The following is a 14,559-nucleotide window of genomic DNA, read 5'->3' as shown; positions in this document are numbered from 1 at the left end:
GGGAATGAAGGAACCATCTGAGCCACGGGACGGGAGAGGTCCCTCCCTGCATAGAGACAGGCAAAGGGCCAGCCAGCAGACCCTCCCAGAGAAATATCAGTGATGGGAGAGTGATGCAGCCTAAAAGAAGAGGCAGAGAGCTGCTTCACAGCTTTCTGGGGCTGCTCTAATACACGCCGTAAAGCCATGCTGATAGCTCCAAATCCCATAGGACCTCCAGGGGTAAGAAACAATCCGCTTTTGCCTCCCACATCTGCCTCACAGAGATTTTTTTCTTAGGACACAGTGGCTGTCATTCGCCTTACCAAATTGTAGTGATCATCTGTAGACTGCCTTTACAGTGACTGGAGAGACAGATGCCTCTAAACTACATTCTATCTCCTCTTAGCTTGGATATCTAAAAAACTCATATAAATCATGCTTAAGAGGCGCCTGCTTCTCTGCTTTGACTGTACAAGGATGTTTGTCATCTGAGTAGGATGCAAGTACAGTGAGTCTTACCTGTCCTGGTTAAGCAGGGTCCTGTTCTGCTCCATGGCACCTCTGCTTGCCCATGGCTTTGAGAGGGGTTTTGGTGGTGTGGCTGCAGAAGTATTACTGGCTCTTGGAAAACTCCATGTATTAAAAATGTGTTTACTCTCATTTCTTTGTCCTTCTTCCTTTAACTGACAAAGCAAAACTACTTTGGGACATTGGGTGTCTTAATGAACTTTTAATTAATTGTTTGCTCATTTCACTTTTTAATGAACTGTTGTTGATTATTTTACTACTTTACACTGTGGCTATCTTGACTCATTTCTACCTGCTCATACAAGCATTTCTTCTGGAATAGAAAAGGCCATTGCATCTCCCTCTGCACTCCTGGTTTTGTACCACTACTTTGAAGTAGCCACCAGGATTGCCCAGATCCTCAGCAATTCACTCAGCTCAGTCTGTCGCTGTTACCAGATATCATGGTCCTTTTGAAAGCATTGGGATTTAGTTCCTGGGGTCAGATCTGTGGCTCTCCTGACTCTGATGGAGCCCCATCCCAGCTGCCAAGCAGTCTCCAGTCTCTGTTCCCAACTCCTGCATATCTCCATGATTCCCTACAGAATGACTCTTAGCTCAGTGTACCTGGGTAGATATGGGCTGTTAAGAAGCTACCTGATAGTGATTTAAGATTTTAAAACATCTTGAATGTTTTAAAAACGTAATGTATTTACCTTTTACTTCTGGTTGTTTCAGTTTCACTAAACACTACCTGCAGCAGTTACAACCTGATCCTTTTGGATCCTGCAGGACCAGTTTCTAGATTTAGGGCTGTGCTATTAAAAACAAGTGCTAGTAAAAACAATACTGCAGGTAAAAAGAATAATTTGGGTAAGTGAGGAGGCCTAATTGATTCATCAAGGGTTATACAGCACAAACACTTCAGAGCATCCTCACAGGATCCTGCTGTGAAATGCCACTCAGCCTCCTGCCACAAGGATCCCAAGGAGCAAACGCTCTGCATATTTTAAGGAGGTGCTGGTTCTTAGCCTTAAAAACCCCAAAACTCATAGTTTTTCCATGCATAGAGACTCCATGTCAAGTATTTCTGCATTATTTTTACTTACATTTACCCATTATTTATCTCAAGAAGGACTCTCAAAATTGCTCAGATTCTTGAACCTGAGAGACTAAAGTGTTTTAAATGTGCTTCTGCTATGCACAGCACCAGTCTTCAAAATGTAGTTTTACTTTTATAGGATTCCTTATCTATAAAGTGAGAGAAATCATTTTAACGCAAGACAGGGCTAACCTCATACCTCACACAAGCTTTTGGTGCTGAATTCATTGACATTTCTAGGGTACAATGCAATCTTTGTGTGCTAAATGTTGTTAAAGAACATGATTTTAAAGTTCTTAGATTTGCCTGGAGTTTATTTTTTTAAAATAATTTTTAAGTGCTTGTTGAAAACTACCAAGTCACTGACGAATGAAGTTTTATTTCAAACTTGTTAAAACATACTAAAAACTATGGAAAACAGGTAACTCAGTGTTGTTTTGAGTCCCATGTTTGAGGCAGTTTTATTCCCTTCAGTACTGAATAACAAAATTGTAACCGATCTGTAAATCAACCCTTTGATGCAGTAAAACTGCCAGAAACCAAAACTGATCTGGCTCAAATGATAGACACTTAACTCTGGCTGACAACTTATACATTTAATTGGAAGCTACAGCTTTTGAAATGAATTGGACAGGGTGAAATCATCACAGTCTCAGATGTAGACAATGACAGAAGCCAGTATGTTCAGTTCTCTTCACTGAGGCTTGTAACACAGAAAAAGCTGCTGATCTTACTAGATTGCAATTGAAGATATTTGCCCTTCACTGAATAATGAGCTTGCAATCACATTTTGCTGAAACAGGTTCTTTGTACAAATGAAACTTAAATCAGAAGGAAGTTAAATCTCATTTCTTACTCTTCGATCAAAACCTTCATGCTTGAGCGCCTTGTAGAGAGGAACATTAGGCTCACATTGCTGTAATCTTATTTGTTATTCAAGATATGCTTCTGATAGCTTAAACTATGGGGGGAAAAAAAACCAAAAAAACCCAACAACAACAAACCCACACCCATACAGCCTTAAAAATGGAAAATCTATTCATTTTCACCACTTTGCAAAGCCTTTCATTATAAAGGGAGAGCAAAGCAAGTAGAAAAGAACTGCATGCATCCGAAGTCACCAAATCTTTTCACTTGTTCCCAGGGCTCGGACAACAATGCCACTATGAAAATAGCACTGAGGAGCAAGAGCATGCTGGGTAATGAGATGCAAACGAGCACACCAAGCATCCCACTCTGCCTTGGAGCCTTTGTATGCAGTAGTGCAATAACAACCAGCTTTTAAGTCATGATAAGATAGCAGAGAATAGATTTCACAATGGGTGTATGTATTATCTTCATGGTTCTCCTCAGCTTGTGGTCAGCAGGACAGTTAAACATGGCATCCATTTTAGTGAGAAGTTGCCTAGATTAAAACTAGCTGAAGTGAGAGTGTCACAATTAATTCTAACAAACTCAGTGTGAGACCTTGCGAAGGGAGAAGGGCATTTTATTTAACTTGATCAGGAACTTGTTTTTTCTTACACTCTCATACTCTGCGCACCAAGGCATAGGTATCCAAGTGCTGTGGTGAAGATGGGAAACTGTTGTTCCCACTCTTGTGGGAAACTGAAGTCCTCACTGTGTGTCTTGGGTTCTTCACTTACAAGGAACTAAACAGGTCTTCTAAAACATTTAGGACTTAACAGGACTTTATATTGCAATTTGCTTTTATTTTTATTTCTGCTTCTGTAACTCATTGCTGACTCTCTTCGTCTCATCCTGGGTCTCTTTAATGCCCTTTTCTTAGCATGATAGTACAGGTGATGTGCTGGAACCTTGTTGCTCTCCTTTTGTTACCAAACCACAGATCTTCTGCTGACAGGTCAGTGCTGGGAAAGCATTATCAGAGCTGTGTGCCAACATGTAAACAGCATATTCCCCTTGGTTTAGCAGCATAGACCATTCCTTTAAACCTGACTGTTGTTTCTTTGAGTGCTTTCACGCATACATGTTTCCATTCCTGTTTCATCCATATCCATCATATTTCTAAAAGGGACCTGTGGAAGAGGAAGGCATCCAAGGAGACTTGGATTTATGCAAAAGACTGAGCTGTTTCCCAAGGCTGGGGCACTGGGCTGGCTTCACAGAGAAAAGCAGCTACTGTTCCTGTTCTAGTTTTGCTGTGCATTTTTGCTATTTGTTACATGCTGAGCCACTGAAGTGGGGGTCACACCTAATACTGGGGGTGTAAATCTGTGCTCAGAGAATCAAAAAAAGGACAAATTTTAGAAAATGCTTAGTGCTCTTATCGCTGAGCTTTATGATATTGTTAGTTAAGAATACCTTACAGAAGTAATTTTTTTTTCCTTTTAGGTCACAAGACACTTTACAAAGAACATATCCATTATCCCAGTTTTATGGGAGGGGAAGCTGAAGCATGGAGACATTAAATGTCCCATGTAAGGTTACAGACCAAGACAGAGGGTGAGCTGGAAATCTAACAGAGGTGTCTCAGTATGCTTTCTCAGGCAGGAGACCACCTTGGGAAAAGCAGATCTTGACAGTGCTGAGTGTGAGCTGCATGTCACGAAAGTGGGCCATATATCTTTTCTGTGAGGCTTCTTTCCACAGCTCTGTGTTCTGCCTCCAAATCAGCAAGATCACCTTGCCAATGAATCATTTTCTTATTAGAGATGAAGATGAGATTGACTTGACCTGGGGAATCTGCAGGTAGCACACTCTCACCATTGTGCTTTACTGAGCTGGAGACAATTGATGGTCATGAGGGATTGGCACATTTTATTTTTTTTTTTTTTTTTTTTTTTTTTTTTTGTAACACACTTGGGGAAAAAGCTGGTGTTGTTTTTCTGCTGTTGAGAACAGCGCTTGGTTGAGGGAAAAATGCAAAATCACTTCTCTTTAAAAGGTAATGAGGGTGTGTAGACTGGAGAGGGGGAAGGGGAACTGACACAGCTGCACCCTCACACCCTCCGCACCTCCTCCACAATTGAGAAGGGAAAATACCAGGACTTCATCATGCTGTGACTTATGCATATCTTATACAAAAGCATACATTGGAGGCTTTTTCTATTATTCTTTTTTCCTTCTTCTGACATAATATACCAGAAAAAGAGATTGAACAAAGATTCATGATGTATCCAGGTCCAAGGTGCATAATATTTGCCCCTTTCCACTGAAAGTGACAGCACCACCAGCCTTGCCACAGATATTGTATGTCTTCATTCCTGCAAACAGTGAAATTAATTAGCATAAATTATATCCAGAGTCTAGTTAGGCTTAGTTGCTGCTTTTGCAGAATTATGAGGCATTATGAGGCCTTTGTGCACAAAAAAATTAAAGAAAATTGTTTAATGATGATGTGTGCTGGTTACTAAGCTAGCCACCAGTTAGATACATTTATAGCTATTTTTGCCTCTAATAATGATATGCTAATTATAACCCAAATAGAATTCTGTAATTTCTCTCTGAAAATGGAAGAGATGCAGAGAGATATTATAATCTGTGCTGAGGCATCGTATTAGCAATTAGGTTTTTAGGTGGCACTGCGCTTCTGTAGGGAAGAAAGCAAAAGATATGAATAGCTATTTCCTATTCTTACATATTTGTTTGAGCCTAAATAAAGGATTTGAACTTGGAAACCTTCTTATCTTACAAAGCAGGAACTTATCTGTGAAGTATTTTAGAAGAGCTAAGCACCCGTGGGACAGTCCCTCAAGGGCATTTGCTCGGCTGTTTCAGAGCATCACAGCCTTAAGAGATGACTCAGGCAGCAGTGACAGCATAGAGAAATTGCTCATCAGCTGTGCTACAGGGGCCAGTGCAGCTTGAGCATGTTGATATTATCTTATAAATATTGCAGCTATGCACTGCAGACTGTGTTAGCAATCTTAAGGATAGGTCCTCAGGGATCATTTTAGATGGACAGGTGTTTTGGGTTGCACCTTTGAGTTTTATCCCACCGGAGTTCAAGAAGCACATCACTGTGAGATGCCTGGAGCCATTTGCAGTCCAAAGTGACCATAGTCAGGTGGTGACTGTGGTCTGATACAGCAACCTTTGCAGACCTTATCCTGCTGTCTGCACCAAGTTGGGATTTGGCTTCTTCCTGGCTAAACACAACTCACTTCCATCACTCTTATATCAAGTAAGAATAACTATGATAATTTTTCCTCCAGACAGATGAAAGAATTGGCACCTTAAATACAACCCCTCTAGCAAGTAACTACTGAGGGGTATTATAAAATCTGAGATTTAAGCCATGCAGCTGGGAGATAACAAATAAAATGTCAGCAGCACAGAGCAGGAAGACAGGGTGAAGAAATAAGCCTTGCAGTCACAGAACTATTTGTCTGACCTCTGTCAACCGCAAGGCTTTCAAAGTACTTTGAAGGACAGTATAATTAAAAACATGAAAATAAATAGAAAGTGGGATAAAAGTGCTCATGGGTTTACCAGAAGTAAATCGTATCAGCCTATCTTGATGTCATGGGCAAGATAAATGATGTTCTAAGAAATACTTTGTATGTCATCTACGTGGACTTCAGTAATGCTTTTGATACGGTTGCACTGCAGAATTTATGAGGCACAAGGACGCGGAGATTAATTGTTGAATTGATATTGCGTATGGGCCTGGCTAAAGAGGAAATAAAAATGATGAGTCTTGAATAAGGAATTTGCATGCTGAAGGGCATACATTAACAGATTATCTCAAGTATTGGCTAGACAAATGATCTTATTTGGTCATTTCTTCAGTGATGTTTGCTTCAAAAGAGGGAGTTTGCTCTCATCTGGGGTTGGAAGGCATCATCCAAATGGGAAACTTTGGTGAAAAGGAAAAAAAAAAAAAAAAAGAAAGGATCTGTGGAAGTTTGAAGAGTAGAAATTCATTAATGAAGTAAACTAAACAGTGTATTTGAGGACCAATACAAGATTGCTTCTCCCTTCTAGATGCATCTACAGGAATCAGTAGTTAAGGTGCTCTAGTGTGGCTGTGTAGATGTTATCTGGAGCACAGTGTTCTCCATCCATCAGGGTTAGAAGGGATGAAGGCTGGAACTGTAATGTAGGAATGGTAACAGCAAATTTATTAGGTGAAAGGGAGCCAATACAGCTTGTTTTGTTTAGTTGACCAAAATGAAGGTGCAAATTGTTCATAAATGCAGACTGGAAACCAGGGTATTCAACAGTCATGTGTACAAAAACCTTCAAGAAGGAATACACAGAACAGAAAACCTGGCCACTCCACAAGTGAAGAAGAATATTTAGAAAAGAAGTGTCTTTGCCTGCAGATCCTTGGGACTGCACTGGCTGAGTTTTAAAGAATGAAAGGGAGTCCCTCTAAGTCCTGTTTTACAAGCAGAACAGACTGGCACACCACATTGTCACTTTAAACATATTCTAGGAACTAAAAAAGAGCCAGAATCTGCCTTTAAAGGAAAGCATAATCCAAAATCTTCATTGAAGTGAATGTTTGCTGTGCATTTTGTTCAGTTTTGATATTTTCAGCAATAAGCTGACGGAACTCTTTAATGAGAGACAGAAGGGACAATGAAAGAAGAACAAAAAGGTTTTGCTTCAGCTTCTCCTTTTTTTTTTCCCCCCCTTGACATAACCATGCATTAGAAAATGTAACTGTTTTTAAAAAGCAATCATTTTTTATACCTAGCTTGTTTCAAAAAGGTCGTTCCACTCTCATTGTCACCTCAGGAAAAACAATAAAGCAGCAGTCCTCCACGTAATTGCACAGGCTCGCCTGGTGGGTTCTCTTTCTTGTTCAATGAAGTATCATTCATTTAGATCAGAATACAGTCTTTCTAAATTAGAGGTTTACATGTGTAATTATATAAAATGATATGTTTGTTTACATCTCCAAGTAAAATGTACGTAGTTTTCTATCATTTATCTTTGAAATTCAATTTTGCTTTGTCGATCCCTAATTTATTGCAGGAGATGAATGTGCTGTTAGAGTGTTTACAATGCCTCTCACTGCCTGTGGATAATAGAATTACCCTGGTTATTGCTATTCATTTCGACATTTCTATGGTTAGGAATACGCGATAGTTTTACGTTCCTGAATATATGGTGCAAATCCTTATGCTGTTTATTGTGGCTGCCCTTTTTTGTTTTATCCATCTAAAGACTTAAATTTACTTTCAAAGAGTAGTGGGACAGTTGACAGCTGATAGCTGTATTTCTCAGCAGCTGCATACTCTCTTCTGGGTTCATAAATGCATGGAAAGGCTGTTTCGTACCTTTGTGTGTCATGTTAATAAATATTGTAGATTTCTAGTAAACCCATAAACTCTCATGTGAATTTCTGCCAATTCAGCCCTGGGGCTTTGGTCAATGAGCAGTGTGCATAACCAGTCACTGAATTTATGGAACATTTTTGTAAAAGCAGTGTTTGTTTTAGTTGCTCAGTTTGTCTGTTTAGCTGGTTGGGTTAAAAGACCTGTATTTCCAGCAAACAATCTCAAGGCATTATTTTTCCAAGCAGAGCTTTCAACAGTAACTCTACAGAATGTTTCCTTTAATATCTTCTTGCAGTTTTCTTTCTGTATGCTTGTTCCTTACAGTACTTGAGAAGGGCAGACTGGGAAGGGCATCCTCTTTAGACCTTCACAGGATAGGAGCAGTGCTGCAGGATGCTCAGAGCATCTCACAGGGCACAAGAACTGTGAGAAAGGTGTCAAATTTTATCTTCTTGTTTCCATTTCAAAACTGTACTCTTCAAAAATGAGAATCAGTTTCTGAATGAAGTTAAAAGTTTCCCTCATCACCTAGGGACTAGAAATCTTTCAGATTAGACCTCAGCTAATCCATCCAGACCATCTGTGTGTGTGTGTGCTGCAGGACATATATGGCCTTATGCTGCCTGGAAGTCCTAGGCAAAGGTCCTGACTCCACTGTGAGTGTGAAAGGTGTAAAGCATGTACTGCTATGACTTGGAGCCAGGCACTGTCTTCTGAGCTTCTGTTTAAACCCTGCTTAATAACCTGAATCCCCTGTTACACTTCAAATTCATCCATCCCCCATTTGTATTTTCCTAAAAAATAGTTTTTATGAATATGCAGAGCAGGAAAAAAAATATTGGACAGTAAAACATGCAGTAAATTGTATCCTATTAATTTTTTGCCAGGGAAGGGGATGATGTTGCTTTCTTTCTCAGCTTCCTATCTCTATGATGACACTCAGCCTTCATCTTAAAACAGAGAAATTTATTTGGCTTCTTTTACTTTATGCCGCTTATTACTTGTCTTTCTCTTTTTTCATATTTCATATAAACAAAGTTTGAGAATGAAAAATCAATAAAGGAGTTCTTCAGAATTCCATTTAAAAAAAAATAAATATTCCTTATACTATAAAATGTGCAGCACTTCCAGAAATAGCAGTAAAATATGCTGTCTCTCCATACCAGATTCTGTTATCTTTTAAGCAGTACTTCAGGAAACAGCTCAGGTAAGGTTAGCCATCCACAGGTTGAATGAAAATAATTTAATTTCATAAGGAGAAGGCTATTGAACTCTCCTTGGCTTCACAGCCATATTAGGGAAATTCAATATGTGCCAGAAAATAGCCTGTGGCAAACTAATTTTTGGTCCCTAAGTGCCACAGTACTGAAAAATATGTGAATTTCTTCTGAGTCAAGGGTCAGTTCAGTTACTATCACACCTACAGCTGTGGACTGTTCTGGATATGTAGGGAATAAGCATCAGAAAAAGCATACCCAGAGCAGTGCTTCCCTCTGTGTAATACTGTTCAAACTCTCCAGTGCTTCAAGATTTCCACTGCCACAGCCTTTGCATTCAACAGCCCTTTATGAATTTTTCTTCTGTGGCTAAGTCCACAGAAGAAATTTGAATTAATTAATTCCTTTGTTTACAACAGAAATACTTCAAGTAATGCATATATATGGAAAGAATGAACATCAGTAAACCTTAGAGCTAAATATACCTCTGTAAATATGTGCGGTTTAGGATAACTTTTAATATTCAGCTTACAGGGTAGATGCAAAATGTCACACACATGCATATACATAGTCTAATATTTGACTGTACATACAGAATATATGTAAGTATTTGTATAGCACTGTCTACTTCAGCACACACAGGCACACAGAGGTTTTATTTCTGTGAGCACCCTTCTGTCAAATGAGAGCTAACTGAAGGCAGAGCATGGATTAAATCCTTCACTTTGATCATGATCAAATTCTAAATAAAAAAAAAACTTAAAAAAATTATGAAGCATTAGTCATGCTGTTGAATTTGTATCTATCACTGATTTTATGTTACATTCATACAGACACACATGTGCATTCACCCACACACATTCCTGGCATTACTCGTATGACATCAGACCTATCACCAAGCTCCTGTTTGCCTATTAGTTTTATTTCTCCATTTGCAGTGTAGTAACTGCAGGCTTCACTAACTGCAAGTGCAAAGTATCTCAGATGGGTTTTGATCTTTAACTGAACTTTTCCCTTCTTTATCACATCTCAGTGTGCTAAAAGCATTATCCCAAGCATCAATGCTAAGTGTTGCTCAAATGTCTCGGTCACACATCTGAGCCATTATAATGGGTGGGTATTTTGTAAGATGATGCATCGGCTGAAGTTTGTATAGGCTGATGTATTGGCTAAATTGTCAGGATTTCTTTATGTTGGTCCTGTTCTTTCTTCTGTGTCACTAAGGCTGCATCTAAGCACTAAGGCAGGTCTGTCTTGTTACCCACCCTACGTCTCTGGTTGCCCCATCAACATCATAAAGTGATGGGATGGGAACATTGCCATTTCTTCTCCATCTACATGATAGATTTCCTTTTACAGGGGAATGATTTGGCATGATCTTATCCAGTGTTCAGTGGGGTTTTGACAGGATGTTCCTCTGTCAGTGTTGGCTGGGACTTGTGACTGTGTCCTGCAGTATTATGGGACATGTTGTGTAGAGTAAGCATGTTCACCTTCCAGCATTTTCAAACTCTGTAACAGGAGTAGAATAATAATTATTCATTGGTTAAGATGGGAAAAAATACTCCAACAGCAAAAGTGTTAGGTATCATAGAAAGGCAGGTTCTATAAGACCTCCAAGGTATTATGTAGCAAGTTATCTCAAAGCTAAAATATTTGGTCAAACAATGTTTTGGAATTTCACAAAACAACTCATGTGGTCTGAGGAACAGATGTGCCAGGATGAAGAGAGAGAAGCTTTAACTCAAAAAATCAAAGAAAAGTATGAAATTCTGTGAGCAGCATGGCATAACCTTGTTTGTAACCGAGTGGTTTTACTGTAGATAACTTCTCCATTGAATAAAATTTTCCCCTTCACTTTTCTGGATGTTCTTAAAGATCACAGTTACAAATATCTCCTGCCCTTAGCAGGACCATGATGTTTCCCTGCAAATTTGAGAGGAACTATTTGAGAAGTGTACAACAGCTTCTGAAGCTTGTTAGTGGTTTTGACTATTTTTTGATAAACGTGTGCCATATTTCCCAGCTGGCTTTGGAGAGTTGTCCATATGGCTGTGTCCATAAGAGCTACAGCACATACTGAAGAAAGGAAAAAAAGGAAGGGTCATTTTTATCACTGTCCTCTTGTGATTTTCTCATAGCCAGGAGTGCAGCCTGACATAATTTCCTGGGGTTTATTTTTCTCTGTGAGTTACTTTCTTCAGATAATGCCTTTACACCATAACCGAGTATGACAATTTAATACACTTAGATAAGAACTAAACCTGGGATATGGTCCCTTGTGCAAAGTCAAGTTTTTCTCTGTTGCCCCAGTGTCTGGAAAAATAAAGTTCTACATCCTACTAAATATTGCTATTATTATGTATCTGTGACATGGAGTAGTAAACACAGGAGGGAGGAACACAGTAAGGTTTTCATAAAACCCAGGAAATTAATTTCTTTGAGACTGATCTGGCAAAGCTGTGGGTAGTCTTAGACATAACTGGCATTTTTATTTTTTCAGTTCTGATGGTTACTCTTCATAATTTCTTGAAATAGTTTTGTAACCTGAAAGAACCATACTCATATCCCTACCAATACATTACAATAATTCAATAACTATAATATCAAGTGACTGAGACTTGATTTTATGTGTATATTATATTTTGAGCAGTAGTGTCAGACAGCATGATCTGTCCCTGAGGTAGGAATGGATGTGACAGTGAGCAGCCAGGATACTGCAGTGGGGCCATCATGGGTGTCAGGAGGGACAGAGAACAGGAGAGGATAATAAAAGCCTCAAGACTTCACGCACATAGGAACAGTTATTTCTACACATTAATTTAATCACCTGACAAAACTACCCAGAATGGGTGTTGTATGCTGTCTTTAAAGCAAAAACAAGCAGTTCTGATGGTTTGCAATCAACTTCACGATCAGGTCTGCCAAACTGATGGTGATGGTCTGCTACCTGCCCCCTTTAGCATCAGCTGTTAAATCTGAGTGATAAATCTCCTGAGACCTGCTACATTTTAAATACAGGCAGTTGTGTTGTAGAGACTTGCTATGTGTTCGTACATCTCTTTTAGAAGAAAATTCAGATCTTAAGGTACTCTTACAATTATTGCAGTCAAAAAGGCTCTACATTAAACAAAGGAAAACTAAAAACCTCCTTTGTGATAACAGTAGTTTTGTAAGGAGGAACAGTAGTAGTAGTAGTAGTAGTAGTAGTAGTAGTAGTAGTAGTAGTAGTAGTAGTTTTAGTTTTACCAATGAAAGACAAGTACTGTTCATTCTAAGAGTTCATGATATTAAGTTTTAAATGTTAGCTCTTGGTCTTCAAAAGGAGTGTGAATCTCTCTGCCTGAAGAAGATGATGAGAACAGAGACCTTCTATAATTTACAGCCAGAGAGCTCTTGTTTAAGAAGAAAGTAGGTAGAGTCCACAATTGCACATTAGGAATAAAGTGGAAGATAATATAAAAATTATTATATTGCTTAATGTGATTAGGTTGTCCTTGATAAATATCCATAGTGGCCATGCGTATGATGAATCTTAATCAAATTTGAAATCTTTACTTTATCAATTTATTTGGGCTGAACTAATTTCTTGCCTGTATCTTTGAGTTCTTTTCATACATGGGGGGGATCCTGTGTGAATGACACCAATTTATCATCTGTGCTGTCATTTCTGTTCAAACTCATGCAGTGAGTAGATGGATGTCTCCCATATGGTATAACAGTTTTGAATACTTACAACTGCTTGATGCAGGCAATACCAGGTTTGGTTTTTTAGCTTTTTGCCAGGACCAGCTTCTTCCATGTAATTGTAATGGATCCTCTCTTAATTTCTGTGGCCTCCCCTTGGGTGTCACTTCTGTGGTCTGATGTATCTTGTAACAAGTCTGAAATCCTGGAAGCAGAGCGCACTTCCCTTTGTGCAATTCATCCCATCACTTCAAGTAATACTTCTCCCCTTCTCACCAAAGTGGGTAAACGGATTCCTCCAAGGAGAAGGTGATACCATATGAGGAGCTGTAGCTGTAGAAGCCTTCTAGAGCTAGAAGTCTTACGTAGATGTTGCTGATGGGGTATTTTAAGAATTCAGGGTCATCATGGATTTGTGTTTAGATGCTTGGCTAGTCTGATTAATTCAATAAGTGGAATAGTTAATCCAGGAAGAATTTATTTTCTTGTTTCCCTTGGTAATCCTAAAGATGACAAATTCTTGAGAACAGCTTGGCCCACTAGCATTGTCTCCAAAATCAGCTTTTTCTCTAGGAAAAGTTGGTCTATCAAAAAACAAGCACATAATGCATTTTCCTATCCAAAGAAATGTTTTGTATGAGGGAAAACCCAAATCTGCCCTTTAAATCTCCATTAAGAACTAAATAAAAAACTAGGCTATTTTCCTAGAAGGTATGCGTCACTTTTCTTGAGGGAACTTTGGAAGTGTTTCCTTTTTTTTCTGTGGTATAAATCTCACAAGAGTTTAATCATTCATGGAAGTACATTGCTTTTTAAAAAAAGGTATCTCAATCATCCTCATGTAAAAAGGTACTTTATGTTAAAGACTCAATTTGAGCATGGAACAAATTGATGAAATTATAGTACAAAACCTTTAATGCATTAGAATTATTACATTTGGAAATCATTATGTATACAAGTAGTTATTACAGAAATAACCTTCTTTGTCAAGTATTCTTGGTGTGGAAGTAATCAGCATCCTATCCCATTAATTGTTTGAGAACTCTGAAATCTTTAATGAGGTTTTTTGCAGAAGAATTTCAGTCAAATGCAAATGATTCATTGAAACTCTTAATCATAAGACAAATAGTGATTCTTTAGTGAGTTTTTTTTATTCACTGTAATAAATGTAGCGTGTTAACTATAGACATACAGTTAACTGTTTCTCAGTTACTTTCCTCACAGCATTTTTCTTTCAAGATTCATTGCTGGTCAGAAAGCGATAATGGTTGGACTAAGAAATAAAATGCTTGACAAATGTCAAGAGATCTGTGTCTGATATGGCTTCAAGCAGATTGTTTTCCCTTTGAGTGTTGTTTTAAAAATTAATTTTTATTCAGGTTGAAAAAGATACATATTTTCCAATGGGTACTGACAATCAAATATCATCCTTTTTTCACAGGTCTGATTACCACAACATCAAGAAAATTGGATCGGGAGCAGCAAGCAGAACATTTTTTAGAGGTAAGTTTAAGTGGAAAATATATGTTAAGAGCTTAGCTGATTTTTGTAGTTTAAAATCATTTCCTCCTGTTCCAGGAGAGTGGTATTCTCCTTTCTCTTCATTTACAAGAGACTCACACAAAGCTGGGAATTGCCTGATTATACAAAATAAATAAAACATTTTGCAATTCGCAGGCACAGGAAAAAATTGAACAAAAACTGAACACTTGTTTTCCACCTCTAACCTACTTCAGTTAAGTCTTTTATTGTAGCTCTTTAATTGTTTGTGACAGAAATTTAGAAAATCCAGAGCAAAATATTTTTTAAA

The 14,559-nt window shown here is 38.4% G+C and overlaps 1 protein-coding gene across 6 annotated transcripts in view; it reads left to right on the top strand.

Annotated features, from left to right (window-relative positions):
- FAT3 (FAT atypical cadherin 3) overlaps nt 1-14,559 on the top strand; it is a 396,115-nt gene that overhangs the window by 251,153 nt on the left and 130,403 nt on the right. For all 6 annotated transcript variants that reach the window (XM_088051032.1, XM_088051035.1, XM_088051033.1 and 3 more), the window contains one exon: nt 14,191-14,252. In XM_088051032.1, coding sequence (XP_087907158.1) covers nt 14,191-14,252 — 62 coding nt within the window. The remainder of the gene's footprint in view (nt 1-14,190; nt 14,253-14,559) is intronic.

Source organism: Pseudopodoces humilis, chromosome 2 (genome assembly GCF_049639895.1).
Source record: "Pseudopodoces humilis isolate 2021_Gansu_Grassland_sample_001 chromosome 2, ASM4963989v1, whole genome shotgun sequence".
NCBI classification, from domain to species: Eukaryota; Metazoa; Chordata; class Aves; order Passeriformes; family Paridae; genus Pseudopodoces; species Pseudopodoces humilis.
The sequence above is the reverse complement of the archived record's forward strand: the minus strand, read 5'-3'. Positions and strand labels throughout refer to the sequence as shown.